This window comes from Aquarana catesbeiana, linkage group LG02 (assembly GCF_042186555.1).
Source record: "Aquarana catesbeiana isolate 2022-GZ linkage group LG02, ASM4218655v1, whole genome shotgun sequence".
NCBI lineage: Eukaryota > Metazoa > Chordata > Amphibia > Anura > Ranidae > Aquarana > Aquarana catesbeiana.
This window is the reverse complement of record NC_133325.1, coordinates 537910044-537937264: the sequence shown is the minus strand read 5'-3', so window position 1 is coordinate 537937264 and position 27221 is coordinate 537910044. Positions and strand designations below refer to the sequence as shown.

Sequence of the window (27221 nt, the reverse complement as noted above, 5' to 3'; positions counted from 1 at the left end):
CAATTATTTGTAAAACCTCATGTTACCTCTACAGAATATCCAATATACAAACATGTGCATCAGGAAAAATATACATTCATTGATTTACCGGTAACTAAAAAATCAACAGTATGTTAGTTAGACCACTCCATTCACCACCTAATCAAAGAATATTTCTCTTAACTCACTGTAGCTGTAGAGTCCAGCCAGGCCTGCCATACCTTAGTGAATTTCTTTTCACAACCTCTAGAGCGGTACGTTGCCTTGTATAAGTGAATAACCGCATTAACCAGTTCTTTCCAATATGACAGAGTGGGAGCAGTAGTTTTTTTTCCAGTTTAATAAGATGGCTTTTCTGCCATAAAATAACCCAATATTTAACAATGTGCGATGAGCACGGGAAGGAACAACCTCCTCCACTAGTCCTATTAAACAAACTCTAGGCGCCAATGGAACAGGAATGCTAAGTACCTCCGCCAGACATTCTGTTATATCTGACCAAAACCTTTGAATGTGTGTGCAACTCCAGAATATATGTTCTGCGTCAGCTGGAGTGTGAGAGCATCGCCAACACTGGCTACTCACTGTCGGGTAAATGTGAGACAACCTGGCGGGAGTGAGATATACCCGATGTAGAAATTTAAAATGAGTTAAGCGGTCCGTTGCCGAGACTAGATATTTAAATGGGTGATCCCACATATCGTCCCAATCCTTTCCCTGGATATCTGAAATCTCTCTCTCCCATCTTTCCCTACATTTGGTGATCCCCATAGGTGCTTTCTTAAAGAGAGATTTGTACACTGAGGATAAAGGCTTGACTAGGTCCTCCTCCATTTAAAAGGTTCTCCAATATTGATGGCAGGTATTCAATCCTTTGACCTGTAAATTGCTCCTTAAAGGCATGGCGCAGCTGTAGGTAGCGAAAGAAAAAGGAGTTGGGAAGGTCATGTCTGGCCTTCAGCTGGTCAAATGTACAAAGCTCCCCCTCACTAGTAATGTCCTTCAAGACCTTAATACCCTTGCATGCCAATATCATAGGATCAGGAAAGGAGAAGAGATGTGGGAGTTTCGGGTTCATCCATAAAGGAGCTGAAGGTGTAATTCCCGTATAGCTGGGAGACATTAAGTTAGTGGCGATTTCCCAAGCCTTAATCGTTGCTTTCATTGATTCTGTCAGAGGTAGACAAGATTTCGGACCCCTATACAATGCCATCTTTAAACTTTCGTAAGACCCCAAGTGAGCTGCCTCAACTACTGTGGCAGAATCACCAGAATCCGCCGTCAACCATCTATTGGCAAAGACCATCTGTCCGGCAAGATAATATTTCTGCCAGTCAGGTAGAGCCAGCCCCCCCTAACCCCATGGTTCCTGTAATACTTTAATACTTATACGTGGAGAATGTGGAGACCATATGAAGGATCCTATGATACTGTTTAACGTTTTAAAATACCCTTTGGAATCCACACAGGGGTGTGATGTAGGAAATATAAAATTACCGAAAGAAATTTCATTTTTATGAGGCTGACCCGCCCCAACAAGGAGAGGGGTAGGTTCTTCCATGCCGACGTTTTTTGCTTAAGTCTATTTACTAAAGGTAGGAGATTTAGGGACATGTAATCCTGAGTGTTGGCTGTTACTTTAACTCCTAAATAAGTTATTGATGAGACCCATTGAAGAGGTAAAGTGTCATCTGCTAGCTTTTTAGCTTCAGTTCCTAACGGTAATATGGATGACTTACTCCAGTTTACTCGTAGACCCGAAAAAGTGGCAAATCTATCCAAAAACGATAAAGCTGCCCTAAGAGACGGGCCTGGATCTTTGAGAAACAATAGCAAGTCATCAGCATATAATGCAATGCATTCATTTATGGACCCTACCCTAATTGCCTGCACCTCCTCTGAACACCGAAGGGCCCTAGCCAAGGGCTCCATCATCAAGGCGAAAAGAAAAGGGGAAAGCGGGCACCCCTGTCTGGTGCCTCTACCTATTGGGAAGAAATCAGAAACCATGGTGCCAAGCCTCACCGCCGTCTTCGGTGCACTGTAAAGTAGATTGACCCAGCGACGGAAACCAGGACCAAACCCCATGGCCTCCAAAACCTTGTGCATGTATTGCCAATCCACAGAATCGAAAGCTTTTTCGATGTCTATGGAGACAACAACTTTAGCCGGGAACTCTGTATTATCCATTTGTAAATGTGCAAACAATCTCCTCAAGTTTGTATCCGTAGACATACCTGGCATAAAACCTGTCTGGTCAATGTCTACCAAGGTTGAAATAACCTTGGCCAGTCTTGTAGCCAACACTTTAGCAAGAATCTTTAGATCCGTATTAAGCATTGCTATTGGGCGATACGAGGAGCACAGCTGTGGGTCCTTGCCTGGCTTCAGGAGAAGCACCATATAGGCTTCCATCATTGAGGTCGGCAAGGAACCATGTTCCCAGCAGTGCGTGAACAGTAAATTTAGTCTAGGGGCCAGTTGTGACATGTAGGCCTTATAGAAGTCGGCAGGAAAACCATCTGGGCCCGGGGCTTTTTTGGGAGGAAAGGCAAGTATGGCTGCCTCAATTTCCAGCACAGAGATATCTGCATCTAACTGGGTAATATCTGTATCTGTTAGTTTAGGCATTGAAAGGCTCTGGAAAAGATCTTCCAACTCTGCCAAGTCATATGACGGAATAGGGGAGTATAGAACTTTGTAAAAACTCACAAATTCATCCAAAATTCCCGCTGGGTCTGATATTAGTGTCCCTGCTCTATTTTTTATTACAGGGATGTTAACAGGAATCCTTAGGTCAGCTGCCAGGTTGGCCAACAGCTTACCATTTTTATCCCCCTTAGAAAATATATTTTCTGCCCTCCGCCTTGCCTCTGTATGAGCCAATCCTGTAAAATGTAGTTCCACTGACCTCCTACTATGCAGCAAGGAAGCGTAGTTAGCCTCCGAAGGGGAATCAGCCTGAAGCTGTGCGCATTCCCGCTCTTTGGTCACAAGGGTTTCGTATTCCTCATTATGATCTTTCCTGACCGCTTTAATTGCTGATATAAATTCACCTCTTGGTACCGCTTTCAAAGTATCCCAAACAATAGGTGGGTCAGCCATATCCACATTTGTCGCACAGAATGTTTCCAATGCAGCTTGAAGCTGGGTAGTTACTTGTTCTTCTTGTAACCAACCCGGTGCCAATTTCCAACCCCCTTTCTGGCCTCTGGTGGGAGAAGTCAGGGTAACCAGCAAAGGATTCTGGTCTGAGGTCCCCCCAGCTAAATATTCGGACTCATAAAGATTATTTAATAGTAAAGCATTCCCAAATGCTAAGTCTATTCTAGCTGAAGATTTATGAGTGGTAGACAAATGTGAATAAGACACGACTTCCGGGTTTTTCTACCTCCAAATTTCAGTTAGACACGCTACCGATGCCCAGAAGCAGAGATCCACGGAAGCTGACCTGTTAGCATTGGACGAATTTAATACCATCATTTAATACCATGATGGTATTAAAGTCGCCCATGAATAACATGGGTAAATGCATGTGCGGTGCTAGAGTTACTAATAAATCATATAACAATTGCACTTGAAAAGGTGGTGGTAAGTAGACGTTCACTAGTAATATTTTTTGATATGCCAGATCTAACACTAGAGCCACATATCGTCCTCCTGGGTCAGTGAACACCTGGTGAATGGTACAAGCAATCGCTTTACTAATCAGTATAGAAGCTCCTCTAGCATATGAGGAATCAGAGGAGTGAAAAGACCTCTGTATCCAGGTTTTGCGTAAAGAAAGAATCTTATTTCCTTCCAGATGTGTCTCCTGGAGGAGAACGACATGTGGCTTCACCTGCTTGAGATATTGGAACACAGCAGCCCTCTTGAATTTGTTATTCAAACCTCTAACATTCCAGGATACAATTGTATACTGCTATCCATCATCTCTAGGTAACATATCTATTGTACGAATCTTCCCTGATGATAACACAAATATCGTCAAGCAAAATAATTCTGAGAGAGTGAGCATGAAAGAAACATCAGATGCAGCACATTCACAATACGTATGACTGTGGTCAATCCCCCCCCCCCCCTGCTCTTATACCAGAAACTGAGAACCTTACAAAAAAACAAAACCAACTAAAAAAAGTCCAGTATGCAGCTTTCACCCTGAAACAAAAAACTCCGAGAGTTCAACCAAAAGTGTCGATAGTTCGGCATAAAAAAAAAAAAATAAGTAGATCGTGTCTGCTTCCTGAGACTCCTTGTTTACTCAAATACTTGCAGCGTTATGCATACAGCTCCATGTAGGCCCCTTTGTTTCCAACTGCAGTCAGTTCTGGCGTAGAGAATAGTACCTCATATGCTGGAAACAACCCAACAGGAAGCGGGCCATCATGGCACAAAGCAGCCACAGATCTGCACAAACATTTGCTCCCTTTTCTCCTTCCTGCAGCTCCTTCCCCCAAACAACAAGGGGAAAAAAGAAAGAATAGTCCAGCATTTTAATAGGAAGACAAAACAATGACGGAGTGTAGATCCAGAAACTGTCTGGCAAAGAAAATAGGAAAAACAAAAAGAACATTGGTGTACTCACACCAGCGAGGAACAGCGTCTTCACAAGTTATGATCCAGCCAGTCGCTAGCATCTTGTGGGGTTTCAAAGAATTTTACAGTACCTTTTATGCTGCACCCGTAGACGACTGGGGTAGAGCATGCTGTATTTTAGCTCTCTCTCCCGGAGCCTCCTCTTCACATCAGTAAAGGAACAATGTCTTTTCTGCTTTTCAGCCGAAAAATCCGGGAACAGCATGATACGGGCGTTTTCGAATTTTAGTTATTTGTGTTTCCTAGCCTCTGCTAGCAACATATCACGGTCCCTATAATTGAGGAACCAGACCAGGAACGGCCTTGGTGGGGCACCTGAGGGTCTGGCTCCCGTGGGGACCCTGTGTGCTCTTTCAGCCACATATGTGGGAGGGAGATCACCAAGAGAGAGCAGCAACTTAAAAAACTGTTCTGCAAAAGTGGTTGCATTGGTGCCCTCCGCTCCTTCCGGTAGCCCACCACCACGTTATTCCTTCGCTGGCGGTCTTTGGAATCATCTGCTCTGTGTTGCAATGCGCCCACCATCTCCTTCAATTCCATTAATTGTGACCCTTGAATATGTGAGGTGTCTTCCACTTCTGAAATGCAATCATCCGCAGTGGATAATCTACCTCTAATCTTGTCCAAATCATGACGAATGAGATTGCACTCAGAAGCCAGGAGATCAATGCGCCCCATAATCTCCAATTTGGATGTTGCGATGGCCTCTATGATCGGACCAGTTATAGCTTCAGTGTCCACCTCAATCTCTGTTGGTGGGAGAGAAGTGTCCTCCGATCGCTGTGCTGAAGCTGAGCCTCGCTGCGCCATCTTTACCTTTGCTGCCTTGGCGCGCAATGTTGTAATCACAGGAGCCTGAACGGAGGAGGAGTGGGCGGGGCTTGTCGCCATGCTGTCTTGGGAGCGGAGATTCCTCTGATCCTTCGGCGGCTGAGAACGGGAGTTTTTGTGCTGTTTCGATGCCAAAGATGGCATATTAAACTGCCCAGATGCTGCCGCTTACTGAAGGGCACTGTGGGTAGCTGTTCAAGCCGAACAATCAGCTGTAGTAAGGAGAAATTGCTGGAGGATAGCAGGAGCTCTGAGCAAACGAGGTCTGTCGGACTCGGTCATTTCCACTATGCTGAGGGCAAGGAAATCTTCCCGGAAGATATATCATCGTACATGGAAGGCTTATATCTCTGTGTGTGAGAGATGGGGTGGCGCCCACGTACTTATTCAGTGGCTAGAGTCCTGCTGTTCTTACAGCGGGGAGTGGACCAGAAGTTGGCCTTGAGCATCGTTAAGGGACAGATTTCAGCTTTGGTTGTTTTTTTCCAACAACCCCTGGCGTCTCACTCGTTACGCACTTTTGTGCAAGGGGTTCCGCATGTAGTTCCTCCGGTGCGTCCACCTCTATCTCCGTGGGATCTGAACCTGGTGCTGTCGGCACTTCAGAAACCTCCGTTTGAGAACATCAGGGAAATTCCCTTGTTGACCCTGTCTCAGAAAGTGGTCTTCTTAGTGGCTATTACATCTGCCAGGAGGGTTTCAGAGCTGGCGGCCTTGTCTTGCAAGTCGCCCTATCTGATTATCCACAGGGATAAAGTGGTGTTGCGTCCGCAACCATCTTTTTTGCCGAAGGTGGTTTCGGCCTCCCACCTAGGGTGACCACATTTCCAAGCTTTCCAAGATTTTAAGATCCTGTGATCTTCTATCAACAGCCGGCTGGGTGACAGGCTGGATAAATATAGATCCTTGTAGTTTCCCCAGCCTGGCCACGAGCGTGTGCAGGCCCTAGCTACACGCTGGGTTGGCCACGACATGCCCCTCAGGCTCCAGGGGCGGCCGGAGAGCTCCAAGCTCCGGGGCACACATATGCCCGGACTACAGTAGGGTGACCACATTTCCAAGCTGCCATTCAGGGACACCCTCCCCCCCCCCGGCACCCGCCCCAAAAAGATGTTTTTTGATACTTTTTTTTGCAAATTGTTTGGAAAAAAAGCAAACAGTGGTAACCAGTTTAGACAGGTGGTATGGGCTAGCAGAATGGAGGGGGACATGGTGGAAGAATAGAGGGGGACATGGAGGAAGAACGGAGGGGGACAGCAGAACGGAGGTAGAACGGAGGGGGACAGCAGAACAGAGGGGGACATGGAGGGGGACAGCATCAGAACAGAGGGGGACACGGAGGAAAACTGGAGGGGGACAGCAGCAGAACAGAGGGGGACAGCAGCAGAACAGAGGGGGACACGGAGGAAAACTGGAGGGGGACAGCAGAACAGAGGGGAACAGAGGGGGACAGCAGCAGAACGGAGGGGACACAGAGGAAGAACGGAGGGGGACAGCAGAACGGAGGGGGACACGAAGGAAGAACAGAGGGGGACAGCAGAACGGAGGGGGACATGGAGGAAGAACGGAGGGGGACATGGAGGAAGAATGGAGGGGGACAGCAGGACGGAGGGGGACACGGAGGATGAATGGAGGGGGACAGCAGCAGAACGGAGTGGGACACAGGAAAACTGGAGGGGGACAGCAGCAGAATGGAGGAGGAGTAGGGGACAGCAGCAGAACGGAGGGGGAGGGGGAACAGCAGCAGAATGGAGGGGAGCATGCTCACTGTACCAAAGAAGTGTAACACTAACCTGAAAGTTTGTCAATGGCATGCAGCAAACTCGCGGACCTCGTGGGTGGGAGGGAGGACCTCGGACGAGGCTCAGCTCAGGCAGCTTAGAGTTGACTCTAATCCGTGACTGTCACCGTGTTGAACTCCCGTCACCTAGTATAGATTGAAGGCTTACCAGACAGCCCCCAGATGATATCTGAATTGAAATGCGTCAGAAGGATATGCTGAGACCACTGTCTTCTTTTATACAAGCGCTTGATTTTACTGCTAAACACCCTATGGTGATCGCTTGCTGATCTACATCCATCATCCCAGATAAAGTTCCAGTCGCTGTGGAGTGAAAACCCCAAGCTGTTAGCTCTATGCCTCTGATCAGAGGCTGTCTGGTAAGCCTTCAATCTATACTAGGTGACGGGAGTTCAACACGGTGACAGTCACGGATTTATATATATAGAAAGTCACATCTAATCGCTCCTTTGGACACTTTTTTTTGTTTTGTTTTTTTGTACTTCTGGACTCTTTCAAAATATGTGGAAAAAAATAAAATCGGTATTAATCACGCACATATATCACTACAGTGAAGCACTCACTTATGTTATTGTTTATTTTATTAATATATTTCTTTTCACTATTTATGGATCACATATGAAAGTTGTTGGTCCTCCAATAATAATACCAATCTTGGGTTTTTTGTACATATATCCAGCGCTGCACTTTTTGTTATATCTATCAGTCCAATGGAGTTTCATGAAATCCACCTAAGATCCAATGGTCATTGTAAGGAAAAATAATATACTTTCCTGCTGCTACTATAATGGATCTGGGCAAATCCAGCTTGAGCAAACGCCAGAAACAGAAGACAGAACAAAGCAGAAATGGTTAAAATGGGTACAGTACCTTTATTTAAAACATAAAAAACAATATGGATATTGTTATGAATAGGGATGTATGTGGACATAATGTTGGTTTTCTTTAGCATGCATCCAAAAACTGCACAGCAAGGATGTGGGAGCCAAGATGACCGGTATTACAGGAGTAAGCAGAATGCACACTGTGCCGCTCAGCTGTCAAACGAGCAGTGTCTGTGTTGATGAGATGGAGAGAAAGCGACATGTAGCAGGCAGTCAATGTGTTTCTGGTTAAAATCAGTACATTTATTTGAAACCTAAAAACAGTATACAATTACATGCTAACTTTCTACAGCATGCATCAAGAAACTGCACAGCAAGGGCGCAGGAAGCTGAGATGACCGGTATCAGCCAGAGGCAAACAGAAGGCGGGCTGAATTCAGCTATCAAACAAGTACCGTCTGAGAACACACTTGGATGAGATGGGTTGAAAGAGCATTTTAGCAGTCAGGCAACACAAGGCATAGCTCAACACTGTAACACAGCAAATTTAATGGAAAATGCTTCTGACATAAAGTGCATATTCAAACAATAATAATTATACTCTAGCTTAAAAAAAAATCAGTGGGGGCTGTAAACAACTAGCATACTGTATATTAATACCAAGGTCAGGAATGAATGAGAGACATACACTACAAAGCAGCTACTGAGTGAAAGTGTCTTCAGGGAGGATTACATATGTAAGCAAGATACAATGAGGTTGATTTACTAAAGGCAAATATACTGTGCACTGCAAGTGCACTTTAAGGGCATTTGCTGTAGATCTGAGGGGAAGCTCTGCTAGTTTACAGTATATTATCTAATCATGTAAAAAAAAAATGGTGATATTTATTTTCCTTGCATGTGATTGAGTATTCTTTGCAAAGTGAAGTTTTACCTCATTTACTAAGCTCTGGAGCAAGTGCACTCGCAGTGCACACTGTATTTGCCTTTAGTAAATCAACCCCAATGTATCTAAGCACAACATTATTAGAAAAACTGAAATGAATTGATACACTGGTTCTCGATATTTAAAATCAATTAGGCTGGTGTCACACTGCTGCACTGCAGTTTGTTCAAGGTGTATAGTCAAAATGTTTCACAATGACATATAACCTGTGGAATCTCTTGACCATAGACACATCTTTGGATATGGACTGTATCCCCCAAACCTTGAGGCCCTCTAGGGACTCCCCTATGTTTCTGGGTGAAATGTCTAGAAACACTATGCCCCAGGTTACCCTACTCTCACTTTGGTGGGTCTACAGGGCTCACCAAATCTCTTACTCAGTGTCTAATTGATCAGCCTATGTATAGTTGGCCACATGGGCAAGATAAGCACTAAACTACAACAAAGATTTTCAAAATAAATATTTTACCATTAGTATCTGTGAAGCTTTCTGTCCATTCTGCACAAACTTGCAAGTGAGGCAAATTCTTTTTTTTTACACTGATACCTACCAAGTTACTAAGGCCCCTTTCACACTGCTGCAATTTTGCGGCTGCAATTTTGACGCGATTTTGCTGCATTTTGATGGAATGCCTGTGTAAACTTGAGTTCTTTGGACCTCAACTCGTATGAAAGTCAAACCAAAGTAGTACAGGGACTACTTTGAATTTGACACAACTTGAAGTGGCACATATATGAATGGTTATCATTGGAAATCATGGGGAATGACTTGTCGTGCGACTTTGCAATCCCAAGTCACAGAACAGGTCGCACATGTGTGAAAGGGACCTAAAGCAGGTTTTTGTTTGTGCTCTAACAGAAGTAGGTCTATTTTCGTTTTGATATTGATTTTAATATTCATATTCAGATGAATATATCAGATAATAATCAGATAATGTTCTGCATTTGCTTCTATTCGTAATGGAATTGTGTAGTGAACATGAGATCAGATGAGGTTCCTCTCCCTTTTTCATTACATACTGGTGTGTGAACAAAGCATGTCTGGTATATATTATCTGGCAGCTCATGGTTGAGCCCTTTATCAAGGAAATTGGCCTTGAGGATGCTGCTCTGAGTGGTATAATCGGTGATGGCTGGTGACGTTTTAGGATGGGGGGGGGCGCCAGACCCGGCCCTTCCTTTTTGACCCATTCCACTTCACATGAACCCCACCCCTTATATAATCCACCCACTCCGTCCTCTGTATTCCATTTGCTTCCACCCAAAGTATCAGGAATATACAGCTCAGCCTCACAGATCAGGGTATATAGCTCAGCATTACAGATCAGTGTATATACTAAGATAAACATAAAAAAGTTGCAAAGTTAGAGCTCATTTGTTATGTATTGGCCAGAAAATGATTCAGAGGGCATTTGTTCAGTGCAATGCATGGTTTGTTAGAAAATTACTGATTGAAAGCTAGTGCAGAATGTCTATGGTGTAATCAAAATCAATTAGCATGACATATATACCTTGTGCAGCTGAAGTCTCCTCTCAGAGCTGTAGACAGGAAAGAAGCTTTTATCACATCTCCAATGTCTCCAACATACATCAAAAGTCGTCACATGTAAAATTATTTCTAGATCAGTGTATTTATATACATAGCAAAAATAGATAACAGATAACATCAGCATTCAAATATCCTGAAATGTCCTGAAGTGTTTATCCTGAAGTGTTTTTCTATTCAAATGGCTTTGAAAGCGCCACTCAGGCCATCCATGGAGCTGCGACATCACTATCGGTTTCCCACTGGCACAGGGAAACCGGAGGTGACGCCGCGGCTCTGAGGAAAGCACCGCCCATGTCCTACGGCGGTGCCAATAGAAAATAACACAACAGGAGAATGACTGCAATATGGGAAGGTTGTGGCGCAGGACACCCAAAAGCAGCCAAATGAAGTATCTCGCCTGCAATCACGTGATTGCATAGGCGTCACGCTGCCCTTAGTGCACTGTGTCCGGCGCCCTGGGGAGGGGGCCACCACTGGGTATAATCTTCATCACAAGTACAATTTTTCCTAAGTTGGCAGATTTGACTCCTAGATCAAATGTTTAATCCACTTAGGATAATGCCAGCTGCGCGAGTGTAAAAAATTTACCACGGTGGGCTTGCAATGATTCTACCCATTTTCAAAGTCCTATTCTAGGTCAAGGAACAATAAAAGATAGGGATCACTTACATAAGTGAAAGACCCAGGTCGTTATTATTGCAGTGTTCCACAAAGGGCAGTATCAAATAATCCAGATCACCCCAAATAATCATGATATCATTGATGTACCATCCATATAACACTACAGTTCTTTGAAAAAGTATTCATACCCCTTGGAATTTTCCACATTTTGTCATGTTACAACCAAAAAGGTAAATGTATTTTATGTGATAGACCAACACAAAGTGGCAAATAATTGTGAAGTGGAAGGAAAATGATAAATGGTTTTCCACATTTTTTACAAATATCTGAAAAGTGTGGCGTGCATTTGCAGAACCACCTTTCGCTGCAATTACAGCTGCGAGTCTTTTTGGGTATGTGTCTACCAGCTTTGCACAGAGTAAAGGGGGCTGAATACAAATGCAGGCCACACTTTTCAGATAGTAGTTTGTAGAAAATCTTAAAAACCATTTATCATTTTCCTTCCACTTCACAATTGTGTGCCCTTTTGTGTTGTGTTTGTGGTCTATCGCATACAATCCTAATAACAAATTTACTTTTTTGATTGTACCATGTCAAAATGTAGAAAATTTCAAGGGGTATGAATACTTTTTCAAGGCACTGTTTATTCTGAGCAAAGGAATTGTGATGCCAAATCTAAAGGTACTTTACTTAACCAATAGTTAGGTTAGCCTAGCTGAGTGCAAAATGTGTGCCCTCGAGAATGAACTGCGCTGGATTAAAATGTAAGTTAGATCGGAAAGTGAAGATATAATTAATAGCACCAAGGTCCACACTGTGTGGGATGGATGTGTATAAAGAATGAACATCCAGGGACAAGCAGATGTAGGAGAGGTTCCTGATGTACCTTTGAATGGTTTCCAGACGATGTTGAGAATCTCTGATCTAGGAACAAGGTGCAGTAACCAAAGGTTGTACGAAATAGCCTATGTAAAATAATCCATTAGGCCTGGGTCACACTGGTTGGACAATCTCTTCGACTTTGAGAGCACAAGTCGCATGACCTTTAAATATTATTGTCTCCCTATGAGAGTAGTCTTAACTGGTCCTACTTGTGTCGGTCCGACTTTTGAAAAAGTTTCTGCACTACTTTGGTCTGACTTGGGTCCGATTTCAGCCCATTAATTTAATTGAAGTTGCATCCAAGTCAAATCAGCATCTTAACTGATCCGACTTGGGACATGCGACTTGTGCTTGGAGGCAATGCAAAATGTATTGGGGAAAAAAAAAACTGCGTGGAGGTCTCCCAATCCATACTAGGCTCGTTGGGGGTGGCTGGCTCCGCTGTTTGAAGATTCCTATATAGGTAAGGGGCAGGGCCACCTGCCAACATCACCTGGTGGCGCCGCCCCCTTGTGACGCCACGGACCCAGCATGCACCCCCCTCCCCATGTTGAGGGCATGTGGCCTGATATGGTTCAGGGGGGGGGGCGCTTGCTCACTCGTACCCCCCCCCTTTCCTGGCCTGCCAGGCTGCATGCTCAGATAAGGGTCTAATATGGATTTGGAGGGGCACGCTTTTTTGTTTTTCTGATTTCGGCTTTCCTCTCAAAATCCATACCAGACTAAAGGGATCCCACACTTGTTTTTTTTTTTTTTTTTTTATATTATGTTGGTGTGGGGTTTCCCCTTAAGATCTGAACGGATTTAGGCAAATAATAGAAATAAGAAACCTTTAAGAATTCTTTAACTGAAAACTCAGATTCTTCCTCTTCTTCCTTTTTTTTTTTTTTTTTGTGTGATAATCCTCTTTTTAGTGCTTTATTTATAAGGGGGTTTAGCCTGTGTGAAAGTGACTTGAGAAAAGAGGATGCGTCTCTGAGGCATGTTGCTAACCGGCTACACCTTCTCATCCAAGTGTCCTTTCAGACCTCCCAGACACTGCTCATTTGACAGCTCAGCTGCTCAGCGCACCTTCTACCTGCCTCTGGCTGGTCATCTCAGGTCCTGCACCCTTGACGTGCAGTTTCTAGATTCATGCTAGTGAAGCTTAACATGTAAGTTGATATTGTTTTCCTGTTTTATATAAATGTACCAATTTTAACCACTTTAACAGTGCAGCAGAGTGTACAGAAAATGAGTATACTGCAGTCACACTTTTTTTTGTTTACATATTTTTCAAATTTATATTTAACAGAGACAATGAGCAGAAATAAGGTAAGTTCAGTCTTGGATTTTACATATCCGTAGACCCACAAATAAGATTTTTAAATGTGACAGTGGGTGTGGGAAGAGGATCTCCTACCCTCTCTCACTCAAAGGGATCCCTAAATGACATGCTCCAAAAGTTAACTTATTCTTCATACAGTATATGGCCAGTTCTGTGATCCACGTACCAGTGGCAAGCTCTGCATTCTGACCCTTAACCTTCTTGGTCAAGAACACAACTCCAGCCTGCTGATTGGACAATGAAAGAATAGTACCACCATAAAGTCATCCTTCTACTCACTGTTCTGTCAGTGTATTCCCTGCCAGCACATGTGTATACATTAGTTCCCCCCTACCCAATTTCTGTCATGACAGATGCAAATTAAGGTCTGACTTTTAGTAATAAGTTTAAATGTAAACTTACCATAAAATGTTTGTTTTTGTTTTAGGGTCTTCTTATGCTCCTCCAGAATTTGCCCACAATCCACTGGGGGAACGAAGAAATTGGTCTCCTACTTGCAGAAGCATACAGGCTGAAATATATGTTTGCTGATGCTCCAAATCATTATCGTCGGTGAAATCTGTGTCTATTGCTTTATACTCCAGAAAATGTTGACAGAAGGAAGAGGAGGGTACTTATTTCTTTAGTGCCTCTTTTAACTCATCACTCACTCATGGACTTCAATAATTTGTGTGCAAGGCATATGTCTGCATTTACCTGAAGATTAATGACTGACATGATGTGAATTATTTGTATATTAGAAATGTTTGTATGTATATGGATTGAAATTATATAATTAAGCTGTATTTGTTAAAATTTTATTTTTTTTGTGCAAAAAACATTCAGTCAAGTATAAGTTTGCTTAATACATAATGATGGGTACTTTACCAAGTACAAACAAAATAGACTGTTTAAATTAAAACTGATGGTAAGTTCTGGAGTGCCTGTCAGTATGTAGAGGTACTTTTGGTACCTCTTTGGAGTGCCATTGGCTTTTGGGATGCACACGTTCCCTGCAAATATGTTTATTTAGATACACTCCTCTGCATTTTAATTTATTTTGGGGTGGAACCTAGTTACAAATTTCAGCCTAAAGTTTGTAAAAGTGGGTATAGTTGTAGCATAACTGAGAGCTCTAGAGAATACATTTTCTTATTGGAATTCTGCACATACATAAATAGCTGCTATGTGCCCTGTTGTCCACCCATTAATAAAAAAAATGGTAATTCTGGTTAGGGCCCCTCTATTTCTGCTAATGTGACTAGCCACCTATTTTTTTATTAAAACATACATTTTCAAAATGACTCTGGAAATGGAAGTGGACTGTTTTTTATTCAAGATCTTCCATTTATTTAGTAACATGCGCTGTTAATGCATTTTGGTTAGTCTGCATTGATGAAAATAGCATAAATACCAGATGCTGATTTGTGACATTTTCAGCTTGCCAGTACATCAGTAAGTTGCAAGTGATATTGTGCTATAGTGAATGGTGCTGTATGTATGCATTTTTTTTTTTAATTTAGTGAAAGATAGATGAACAAGTGTCATTATGAACTCTTGCACTGTTTTTGGTTTGTCCTTGCTATAGAATATAACCGTATTCTTTAAATGAAAGGTAAGGCTAAGGAAAAACCACTATAGTCCACACTGAAAAATCTACAAACCGATGATATTATATAGTGTCTGTTTTTCCCTGATCATCTCATATGTCTGTTGCTGGACTGCAACTGTGACCTTTAATAAAGTGCACCTGTTGGATTTCCCTTTACTAGGGAAAAGTTATTGCAGCTGGGTGTAAGTTTGCTTATTTCAATTTTTTTTATCTCTGAATGAAACAAAGTTATTACATTAGTTTGGTGCTGTAGCTTGTTTAAAATATGTAACCAGGCACTACTAACTAAAATCATACAGGTAAATAGATTAAAGAAAATACACAAGCATACTCAAATTTGAAAAAGGTTAATGAAACATATGCATAGTGTAAAAAGAAAAACAACTTGATGGGGGGGGGGGTGGATGTGGGTGATGGGATGTCAGACTGGCCTCAAATCAGGAGATGCTTTCTCTACAATCAAAAGGCCTACTGCAGTGCTCTTACATGGGCCAAGCCATATACAGCGGATAGAAAAAAGGTCTACTCTATGCACCCCTGTAAAAATGCCAGGTTGCATTGCGCACTAGCGCATTATGAAATGCTTACCTTAGAATGAAGCCCTCCAGCGGCACGCCGTCACCGCTGACGGGGCTTCCGTCTTCACATGGTCTTCTTTCCCCCTTTGAGTGCTCCAGCTATCTGATTGGCCGAGCCGCGATGACGTCACTCCCGTGCATGCGCTCAGGAGTTAAAGCTGCGGCACAGAGCTCTGAAAGGACAGCATGGGCATGCAGTCCCTTCAGAGCGCATGTGGCCGGTGACATCACCGGCTGCGTGCAGTGTGAATATCTCCTAAACAATGCAAGTTTAGGAGATATTCACTGAACCTACAGGTAAGTCTCATCACTGCGTAATAGGTTCCTCCAACTCCTCCCTCATCTCAGAAGGAAGAGATGGCATACCCGAGCAGGCTATGTAAGACTAAATTGTCGATAATGCAGTCATGGGGTGATCTGCCACGGAAGAGTGGCTGAGATTGTAAAGTCCCTGATAAATAGTATGAAATCCTGCTGCCATTGCAGAGGAAGTGGTCAACCTCTGACCTGTAGAGGCCATAACTGAGGGAATAAACGTTCTAGTTCAGGGCCTGTGTAGAGCCAGGGCCAGTAATGTGCCTGGTTTATTGGAATATTCATACACATTGTGATGGGCCCATACCAATTTCTGATTTGTTTTGAGACCAGAGCACCTCTCGAACCCTAAGGAGGTCCTGCTAGGTAGAACACGCAAGGCTCGCTTTGTGAGAGCATTCCAGGCTGTGCAGTTTAGAAAGAACCTCATCCGTACGTCGGGTTCATGCCCGCTTGAGGCAGGACCCATTCCTGATCAAGACCCCCCGGACCACTGGTTTATGTACCTCCCAGAGTATCAGAGGATTGGCCACCGATTTACGGTTGAAGGAAAAATACTCTGTCAGGGCAGCCTGTAGTTCAGCACTCATATCCTATGATTGTAACAGTGCTTTATTCTGCCTCCAGGATGGGAGACTTGGGGTCACTGGACCCACTTGGAGTGTCAAATGGACCAGAGTATGATCGGAAAACGAAATACTATCAATGTGTGCCGACTGGACTCTGGACAAATCCTTGTGCATAACCAGGAAGTAGTCGAGACGTGAGTAAGTATGATGGACCAGCAAAAAATAGGAATAGTCCCACTCTTGGGGATACAGTAACCTCCAAGGGTCAACCAAGTGAAACCGCTGCAAGTCTCCTTTTAAAAATTTTGCTCTTCCGTAGATCAACCAGTAGTCGAGCGTTTCTCTGGGAGATTAAGACCCCACACATTGAGGGAGGTGACCCATGGCAAACTGCTATGTAATCAAGAGTGCAGGAGGCTAGACAGAGAAAACTGCATAAGGTAGCCCCGTGTGAGAGAAACAGAAATAACAAACAATTAAGGGGGAGAAGAAAGGGAGAAGCAAGAGAATAGAGAGGGAGGTACAGGGGAGGGCAAGGGTGAAAAATGGGGGTAATTTACAAATCACATAACTCTTGGGTCCCTAGCTAAGCACACAAGTACCCAGTCAGGGAGCCACCCTATTGGGTGGTGGCTAGAGAGTGAAGAAGTCGAGAATGGAGATACGCAGATCAGAAAACCAAAGAGAACATAACAATCCTACAGATATAAAGCTGAAAAATGTAGAGTATCAGTTTGAGCAGAGGTAGGTAATGTTGGTGCCCCAGGTTGGAGCCTGAGGCCGGGCGTAAAAGGACAATCAACCGCCCCCCCCCCCACCTCCAGCCAGACGGCACCAAGAAATGAAGACCATCAGCCCAGTGCAAATCAGCATATTGCAAAGCAGATAAATCCCTTGAGAACTATACGGTTAAGCCCAACATATGTACAAAGCTGCGGAACTGTTCCCATAACCCCGCCAGGAGGGCCTAAATCCCAGACACAGGGAGCAAAAACCGTAAGGCACTATAAACTGATATAATGAGGCCGCTGTGGTCTTGGTGCAGACAAGTTGAAGGCCTCCGGGCATAACAAAAAGTCAAATCAGTTGGGTACTGCGACAGCAGGTTTATCTAAGAAACTGAATAAGGCAGGCAGCTGGTCAGGAGAACGCAGATGAACCTTGGTCCCCTGTTTCCACACGATGAGATGGAAAGGATGGCCCCAGCGATATATCACATGTACCTCGCGTATGACCTCAAGCAAAGGACAGAGCATCGCATGTCCTGGGTTTGCCTGGATACATCGGGGTACACCCGAACAAGTGCCCCATCAAAATCAATGGGGCCCCTGCCCAAGGCTTAGCGTAGGATCTCCTCCTTAATTGTAAAAAAATGGACCCTGCAAAGGACATCACGTGGGGGAACAACGGTGCCAGAAGCCTCATGGGATGACGGAGGTGCCCGAGGGCCCTGTACCTGGTGGACACAATCCAGCTCCCGCTCAGTTGTAGGTGGTTTTCCCAGTAGCTGATTAAGAAGAACCACCACGAGCCTTGCACCTTTCGTACGCTGGGTTGAGCAGTCTTAAGAGGACCCTGATGCTGGAGAGGCTAGTGGATGTGTGGAGAATTATGCACAATTCTGACAGACTACATTTTTTCATTCCCCCCCCCCCCCCCCCACTCTTCCTAGTTTAGACTGGATTACTTTTTGTGCACCAAACTGCCCTCCTAGCAGCATAGGCGTTCAAAACATCTCAGACCATGCCCCAATTATGATCTCTTTACTTTTAGGCGACAAGCCTTGTCCCTCCAGCACATGCTATCTGAGATGACTTTACTAATAACTCAACTCCTGACTCTTCCCCATGCACGGTCTGGGAAGCCCACAAGTGTGTGATGCGGGGCACTCTTATTCAATTAGGTGCTAAAGTTAAAGAGAAATTACAGAAAACGGCATCCCTACTTCACTGTATCCAAACACTGGAGACGGCCCACAAACAGTCCCTTGCACAGGATGTGGCAGTGGAGCTAAAGAATCTACGTGATTCTCTTAATTCCATCTTGCTTACTAAAGCAAAGATGAAACTAATGTACTCCAGATGACATTTTTATGAGTTCGGTGGCAAACCTGGTAGGCTCTTGAAGGAGGTGAAAACCCGCTCTTATATCCAGTCAATCGCCAATCCCCAGGGTAACAAACTCTTCAGGTATGCCCCGACTCTCCGATCAGGACCGAGAAGCTATGGAGTGTCCTTTTTTTTAGCAGAGGTAGTTTTGGCGGCAGTTCAGGCCTTGACAGTGGCAAATCCCCGGGACTTGACGGTTTCCCACTGACCTATTACCGAACATTTACGGATCAACTTGTCCCACATTTGGTCGGCTCTTGTAATGCTGTTCTGGATGGAGCTAGTCTCCAGGTCGATTCCCTTCATGCCCACATAGCGTTGATACCAAAAAAAGGTAGCGATGGGATGGACTGTGCTGCAAATTATTGTCCTATATCGCTACTGACTGTCGACCTTAAGATATTCCAGAAGGTTCTGGCTAAGCGCCTTGTCTCAGTCATTCCCGCATTGGTTCATTGTGAATAAGTAGGCTTCATTCCAAATAGAGAGGCCAGAGACGACACTTGCCGTGCTCTTAATTTGATTCACATGTCTCGGTCAGGGGCCTCACCGCTGCTGTTGATTTCACCGGATGCGGAGAAGGCCTTCGAGTCAACTGGCTCTTCATGCGACAGACGCTTCGATATGTAGGCTTGGGTCCCAATATGTGCAAGTGGATTGATGCCATATATTCTTGTCCGACAGCAGCAGTGAGAGCCAATGAAGCGGTTTCCTCTACCTTTAGTTTGAGCAATGGAACCCGGCAGGGGTGCCCCCCTTCGCCTCTGATCTTTGTTTTGGTTCTAGAACCTTTACTTTGCCATATCAGGGTCAATGCGGACATAAGGGGCATACAGAGTGGGAGTGTCCATCATAAAGTTGCGGCTTATGCTGACCACTTATTGTTTTTTATCACTAATCCTGAACCTACTATCCCTAACCTGCTGAAATCCCTTAAGACATATGCAACCCTCTCTAAATATATAAAATATATGTGCAAAAGTCAGAGGCGATGAATGTGAATCTACCCCTTGACAGGCTTCAGAACATAAGACATAACTTCCCATTTACGTGGGCCAACAATAAGCTCAAGCACCTGGGTATATACCTTACACCGTCATCCAAAATTTTTGAGGAAAACTTCCTACCGTGGTTGGCGAGGACTAAGGGTGACCTGAAACGTTGGCACCAACTTTTTTACCTGGTTTGGGAGGAACAGCATCTTAAAGATGACTGTTCTCCCGAGACTGTTATATCTTCTGCAGATGCTTCTGGTTCTGCTCCCACGCTCTTTTTTTCCGAGAAGTAAAGGGGGAATTTCTGCACTTTCTTTGGAGTACTAGAATGAAACGTGTAACAAAATGTTCCACACTCCGCTTGAGTGCTTTCGTCATATACCGCTTCCTCCCAGTCTGAATATAGATATCAGATATTCCAAGCGCTGACAGCCACAAACTAGGCAGTACTCGTTTGGTTGCTCAACATTAACTGTTTATTGAAACACAGGTAATGCTTGGGACAATCCACTTCTCCTTTCTGGGTGGGGTAGACTGTCCAATCAGCAGGGAGGAATCCCCCCCACAGCAAACACACTTACACATCCCATAATACCTAAGGCAGACAGACACAATAGAACAATGAAATACAGCCACACCCCAAACACAACATTCTAGTGTGGTTGTTAAGTGGATCGGATTAGTACAGATCAGACTGGATTTCTCGGTCACCCTGTGCCCCTATTAGAGACACATGGTGACTTAGGCATAGGAGGTGCATGGGGAGCTGAAACAAGGGTTTCCCAACCTCCCCAAGGGAGTCTGAGTTCCACAGGCCCCCCGCCCAAAGTGTCTCCCGTCACATCTCTCCCCTTTTGGCAGCAGACTAACACAGGAGGAGACCCCGGACTCTGAAGTTGGTCAGTAGTTCCAGTCCCCCAATGCCGGTATCCACACAGTAACCCAAATAAATTGTCCCAAATATAGCATTACTCACCCAACCAACCTCTGCCTCTCTGAGAACATACCTGCCACTGGGGAGAAGGGCGGAATGGCCCTTCTCCCTGGAGTCCTTTCAGCCACTGGAGAGAAGACAGGGTGCTGGGCTCACTTCATCATGCTGTTGGGTGTCTGGGCCGACTGCCCAGCATCTCTGGGGTATACAGATGGAGACTGCATCCTTTTGTTAGTTGAGGGACAGAGGCCAGCAGCACTCAGCCCTGTTGTCAGCCCTTCTGTTGGGTTGCTAACTTGTTCCCTTACCCTTATCTGGCTGGGATGACATGTCTCTGGCACTGTCTCCCAGGTGCATGGATCCTTGCTGGGGACGAAAGCACCACCACCTTCTCACCCAGGGCCTTTGGAACTGCCACAAGTGTAGGGCAGAGGTCTTGGACCCTCTGTCCAGTTGTCAGCACTTCAGCTGCAGAAGTTTCTGGTAACTCCACAGATGCTACTGGCAGGAAATACCATGTCCCTGTCAGTTTTGTGGGAGAAAGGCCAACTGCTCTCTGGGGGTGAAGCTGCTGTTGGTGCTGGACAGAGGTTAGCAGAGCTCTGCCCTTTTGTCAGAACTTCAGTTTTGGAGACAGCAATCTCTGGAGTTTCCACTACCGATTCTCAGGCATGCTGCTGAAAATGTTCTAGCAGTTTCCTTTATGCCCTTTCCAGATACTGTTCCTTACTTAGCAAATAGTCCAGTTCAGGTTTAAGCTCTGAGACCCCTGCAAGAATGAGCATAGCCTCTCTGTATTCTCGCAGGTCCTGAAGGGTAGGTTCCCCTTCATTGCCAAACAAAAAACGATCTGTAAGGCTTTCCCACAGCCATCCCGGGCCACCGAGGTCATATCCCTCTCGAGCATTCTGTTGTCTCCCCTAAATATCCCTGCTCTGCGTGCTATTTTTGGTGTTTACTGCGTGCTATTGTAGAGCCCAATACTGATTGTCCAGCTCTATCTCCTTCTGGACCAGCCTGTCCAACTCAGTCACCCATTGCTTCTGGGGCCGCTCCCCCAGGAATGCCATCCGCAATGCCCGCTGGTCACTGGCCCATTGATCTGGGGTTGAAAAGCACTTGCCTTGTTGAATACCAGCGACCTGGAGGGCTCCAAGCCAGAGTCCTACCTGAATCTGCTGCCTGAGCTCCAGGTATTCATCTGCAGATACAGTCCTTGAGTATGCTGAAAGGACGATCTGCAGCAGCCCCGGGAACTCTGATGCCAGATCCATATCTCCACTGGGGTGACCAAAGTCTGCTGTCCTGATCTTGGATCCAGGTGGAGGTTTGGATATCCCAGACTGCAGGAAGCGTCCCACTGCTTGCCACCAATGTAACGAAACGTCCCATACTCCACTTTAGTGCTTTCGTCCTATACCGCTTCCTCCCAGTCTGAATATAGATATCAGATATTCCAACCACTGACAACCAAAAACTAGGCAGTACTAGTTTGGTTTCTCAACATGTGTCAGGGTCCTTACCTCGGCAGGCGGGGCGCCCGCGGTGGTGTGCGTCAGGGTGCGTCGGCGCGCGCGTTCCTGCGGACCTCGCCGTGCGGGCTCCTCGCGGCGCCGGTGTGTGTGTCCAGGATCGTTCCACTGTGCACGCTGGTGTGCGGGGGCGCGCGTGCCTGTGTGTGCCGGGGCGTGCGCGTGCACGTCGTTTGGCGCCAAAAGCCCTATTTAAGCCAGTGAGTTCTGGTGACCAGTGCTGCCTAATCAACAGCTAGTCGTTCCAGAGCCTGACCGTGTACCTTGTCTGTTCCTGCTATACCTGTTGACCCGGCCTTGTCCCCCGACCTCTCTCTGAACTCTGCCTGCACCGACCTTTGCTTGTCTGACCATCCGCTTGCCTGTTCCACTACCTCTGCCGTCTGCCTGTTGTCAAACCCGGCCTGCCTCCTGACCATCCATCTGCCTGCTCCCTGGGATCCTATCAGCCTGTCTGCAGACTTCGTGCCTGTTGTCCACACCAGCCTGCTCAGCTCAGTGAAGGTGCTCCAGCCTACTCCAGTCTTTCCAGCTGTTAACCCTGTGACTCCCGGACTGCAATACCAGGACAGCCATACAGGCCTTCATACCACTCCGTACTGTCGCACCCCCTGTTTACTCTACCAGGGGGCCGATAGTCGGCGGGTAAGGGAGCCTACCCTCTGCCCGACAGGACTCGCCGGTCTGGTAAGTAGGAGCCTGATAGTATTAGGCAGCCATGACCGAGTCCGGGCAGGGGGCCTCCCCCATGGATGAACTTTGCCGACATCTGGCGGGTCTAACCCAGGCGGTGAAAAGCCTACAAGAGGGATATTCCAGCTTGGAAGAACGTGTACAGGCCTTGTCCGCACCTTCCGGTCCACCAGGGTCCGCAGCAGCCACCTCAACACCTTCTGTGGTCATGTTACCTCCTGAGCCAAAAGTACCAGTACCCGAAAGATTTCTCGGAGACCGAAGTAGGTATCGTGCCTTCCGGAATGCTTGCAACCTTTACTTCGCCCTACTGCCACGCACGTTCTCCCTGGAAGCCACTAAGGTGGGCTTTGTTATTTCCTTACTTTCTGGTGAACCTCAAACATGGGCCCACCGACTCTTGGAGCAAAAATCAGTCGCCTTGGATAGTCTGGAGGCCTTTTTTGGAGCCATGTTCCAACTATACGAAGACCCCCAGCTCACTGCCACCGCGGAAGCCACCTTACAGGCCCTTCGTCAAGGCCGTCGAGCAGCTGAAGACTATGCCGTCGAGTTCAGACGCTGGAGTTCTGACACGGCGTGGAATGACGCTGCGTTGCGCCATCAGTTCAGGATGGGGTTGTCAGAACCCCTCAAAGATGAGTTGGCACGAGTAGGGGTACCACAGACCTTGGAAGAGCTTATCAATCTGTCCATCCAAATAGACCGTAGACTGCGAGAACGACGTACTGAAAGAACCACCAGTACCTTTCGTCCCACCTGGATGATTCCACAAGTACCTGTCCTCCCAGCAGATCTCCCGCTCCACCACCTGCCTCGACCTATGATGCACCTGAACCAATGCAGCTTGGTCTATTCCGTCCTTCTTTGACCCCAGAGGAGAAGACACGTAGGCGGGCACACAACCTCTGCCTCTACTGCGGGGAATCGGGACACTACGCCAGCGGTTGCCCCAACAAGATGCGTAAGTGTCGTTCTGATGTTCGTACCTGTGCTACTATTGTACCCACTATGGGCACGCACCTAACCATTTCTGTCACTTTACAGCTTCCCGGAAAGGCCATCCAAGTCCCAGCTATCATTGATTCTGGAGCCTGCAGCTGTTTTATCGACCCGACCTTTGCCTCTCAACATGCCATTCCTCTCCAAACCAAAACTCAAAGCCTTGCTGTTCATCTTGCTGACGGTTCTGCTCTCCGCTCCGGCCCGGTCACTCAGGAGACCGTCCCCTTAGAAGCCATCATGGGCCAGCAACACCATGAATATCTCTGTCTGGACGCCATCTCGTCCCCCCTCTTTCCAGTCATTCTTGGAATACCTTGGCTACAGGTGCACAACCCCCAAATCAACTGGGCTTCAGGTAATGTCGAGTTCCTCTCTGGATATTGTCTTCAACACTGCATGCAAGGGACAGGCCGTGAGGTTACCCAACTCCTCTGTCTACATCCAGATGTTGATCTGCTTCAAGCTATCCCTGAGCCTTACCGAGACTTTGCGGATGTGTTTAGCAAAAAGGGGGCAGAATTGCTACCTCCACACAGGCCCTACGACTGCCCAATCGAATTGCTTCCTGGAACCGAGGTACCTTTTGGCCGGATCTTCCCCCTGACTGAGCAGGAGCTGGGCACCCTGAAGCAGTACTTAGATGAAAATCTGAAAAAGAAATTTATCCGCCCGTCCACCTCCCCGGCCGGTGCGGGCTTATTTTTTGTGGAAAAGAAGGATCATTCCCTGCGGCCATGTATCGATTACCGCGAATTGAATAAGATAACGATTAAAAATCGCTACCCGCTCCCTCTGGTACCTGAGTTATTCCAAAGGCTGGGCACTGCCAGAATCTTTACTAAATTGGATCTCCGGGGTGCTTACAACTTAATCCGCATCCTAGAGGGTGACGAGTGGAAGACTGCGTTTCGCACTCGTTTCGGGCATTTCGAGTACCAGGTCATGCCCTTCGGTCTTTGTAATGCCCCAGCTACGTTCCAGCACTTTGTGAACGACATCTTTAGAGATATCCTTGACCTCTACGTCATCGTTTATCTGGACGACATACTCATCTTCTCCTCTTCTTTGGCGGATCATCGCAGGCTCGTCAGGAATGTTCTCGTCCGGCTCAGGCAACATGGCTTATACGCTAAACTGGATAAATGTGAGTTCGAACGCCAGAGTATCCAGTTCTTGGGACTCATTATTTCTGTTGAAGGAATCAAGATGGACCCACAAAAAGTATCGGCCATCCTGGACTGGCCTGCTCCTACAGACAAGAAAGGGGTCCAACGTTTCGTAGGATTTTCCAACTTCTACAGGAAATTTATTAAAGACTTCTCTAAGATTATTGCACCAATAACGGAACTTACTAGACAGGGGGCACGATTCTGTTGGTCGTCCCGAGCACAGGCAGCGTTCGAGAAATTAAAGGGACTGTTTACTTCTGCTTCTATTCTCAAGCACCCGGACCCTGCGTTACCGTTTGTGCTGGAAGTGGATGCTTCTGAGATCGCAGTGGGGGCAGTACTTTCTCAACGTCAGGGCCCCAAGGCCCTCTTGTTTCCTGTAGCATTCTTTTCCCGTAAACTCTCGTCATCTGAGAAAAATTATGATGTCGGAGACCGGGAACTGTTGGCCATCAAAGCGGCTTTGGAAGAATGGCGCTATCTACTAGAGGGTGCGGTACATCCGGTTCTCATCTTTACCGACCACAAGAACTTGGAATACCTAAGAGCAGCCAAGCGACTCAGACCACGACAGGCTAGATGGGCACTTTTTTTTTCCCGCTTCTCCTTTCATATCACGTACAGGCCCGGATCCAAGAATGGAAAACCTGATGCCCTATCACGAATGTTTCACGACTCCAAGGAAAGTACTCCTCCTGATACTATTTTGCCTGCAGGTAGTTTCTTACTTCTCCAGGGAGATTTAATTTCCAGGATTAAACAGGCCTCCTCTGAAATTCCTCTAACTACTGGAACCAGTTTAAGCGATGGGTTGCTCTGGCATGAAGGCAAGATTTTTGTACCTGAAAGATGTAGGGTACTGGTACTGGAACTATGTCATGACCACAAGCTGGCGGGTCACTTCGGAGCCCGGAAAACCTCAGAATTGGTGCTACGCACCTTTTGGTGGCCATGTCTCCTGGAGGACTGTAAGAGGTATGTGGGTTCTTGCCGCACTTGTGCCCGGAATAAATGCAACCGCTCAAAGGCCTGGGGTTTATTGAGACCCTTACCGATTCCTGACAGACCTTGGAGAATGCTATCAATGGACTTCATTGTGGAGTTACCCCCCTCTGAAGGTTTCTCAACCATCTTTGTGGTGATCGATAGGCTGTCCAAGATGGCACACTTCATCCCTATGAAGGGTACTCCCACAGCCGTAGAAACGGCGAAGATATTCGTCAAGGAAGTAGTAAGGTTACATGGGGTGCCCGCGAATATTGTATTCGACCGGGGTGTTCAATTTACCTCCCGGTTTTGGAGAGCACTGTGTGCCGCTTTGGAAATTGAATTGGCGTTCTCCTCAGCCTACCACCCTCAGACGAACGGCCAGACAGAAAGAACTAACCAGACGCTGGAGCAATACCTCCGTTGTTTTTCTGTATTTACGCAAGACGACTGGGTGTCCTTGTTACCAGTCGCTGAATTCTCGTATAACAACTCCCTACACTCTGCCATCAACCAGACTCCTTTCTTTGCGAATTATGGATTCAACCCTTCTTTCCTTCCCAGTTCTATCCCGGAATGTTCTCAACCCGCAGTAACGGAAACAATGGAGTTCTTTTCTAGTAACTGTAAGATCTTGCAGGAAACCATGGCCCAATCCCAGGCTTCCTTCAAGAGGATGTTCGACAAGAAAAGGCGAGGAGAACTCGTCCTTGAGCCTGGCAACCAAGTGTGGCTCTCTACAACTAACCTAAAGTTGGCTTGTCCCTCCAGGAAGTTGGGACCTAAGTTCCTGGGCCCGTTTCGGGTGAAAAGAAAGGTGAATGATGTTGCCTTTGAACTTAGTCTGCCTGAGTCCCTTAGAATCCACCCGGTCTTCCACGTTTCGTTACTGAAACCAGTTATCCACGATCCTTTTCCTGACCGTAAGGCCAAGCCACCGGAGGCTGTTTTGGTCAACAATGAGGAGGAGTTCGAAGTCGCCAACGCAGGGTGCGTTGGCGCGCGCGTTCCTGCGGACCTCGCCGTGCGGGCTCCTCGCGGCGCCGGTGTGTGTGTCCAGGATCGTTCCACTGTGCACGCCGGTGTGCGGGGGCGCGCGCGCGGGCGTTGGCAGGCGTGCGTGCCTGTGTGTGCCGGGGCGCGCGCGTGCACGTCGTTTGGCGCCAAAAGCCCTATTTAAGCCAGTGAGTTCTGGTGACCAGTGCTGCCTAATCAACAGCTAGTCGTTCCAGAGCCTGACCGTGTACCTTGTCTGTTCCTGCTATACCTGTTGACCCGGCCTTGTCCCCCGACCTCTCTCTGAACTCTGCCTGCACCGACCTTTGCTTGTCTGACCATCCGCTTGCCTGTTCCACTGTACCTCTGCCGTCTGCCTGTTGTCAAACCCGG

General features: G+C 46.4%; 1 protein-coding gene across 5 annotated transcripts in view; it reads left to right on the top strand.

Annotated features, from left to right (window-relative positions):
- The window catches only part of TBC1D22B (TBC1 domain family member 22B), a 551506-nt gene extending 536384 nt beyond the window's left edge, over nt 1-15122 (top strand). For all 5 annotated transcript variants that reach the window (XM_073615872.1, XM_073615870.1, XM_073615873.1 and 2 more), the window contains one exon: nt 13784-15122. In XM_073615872.1, coding sequence (XP_073471973.1) covers nt 13784-13912 — 129 coding nt within the window. In that variant the 3' untranslated portion in view covers nt 13913-15122. The remainder of the gene's footprint in view (nt 1-13783) is intronic.
- The last annotated feature ends 12099 nt before the right edge of the window (nt 15123-27221 follow it).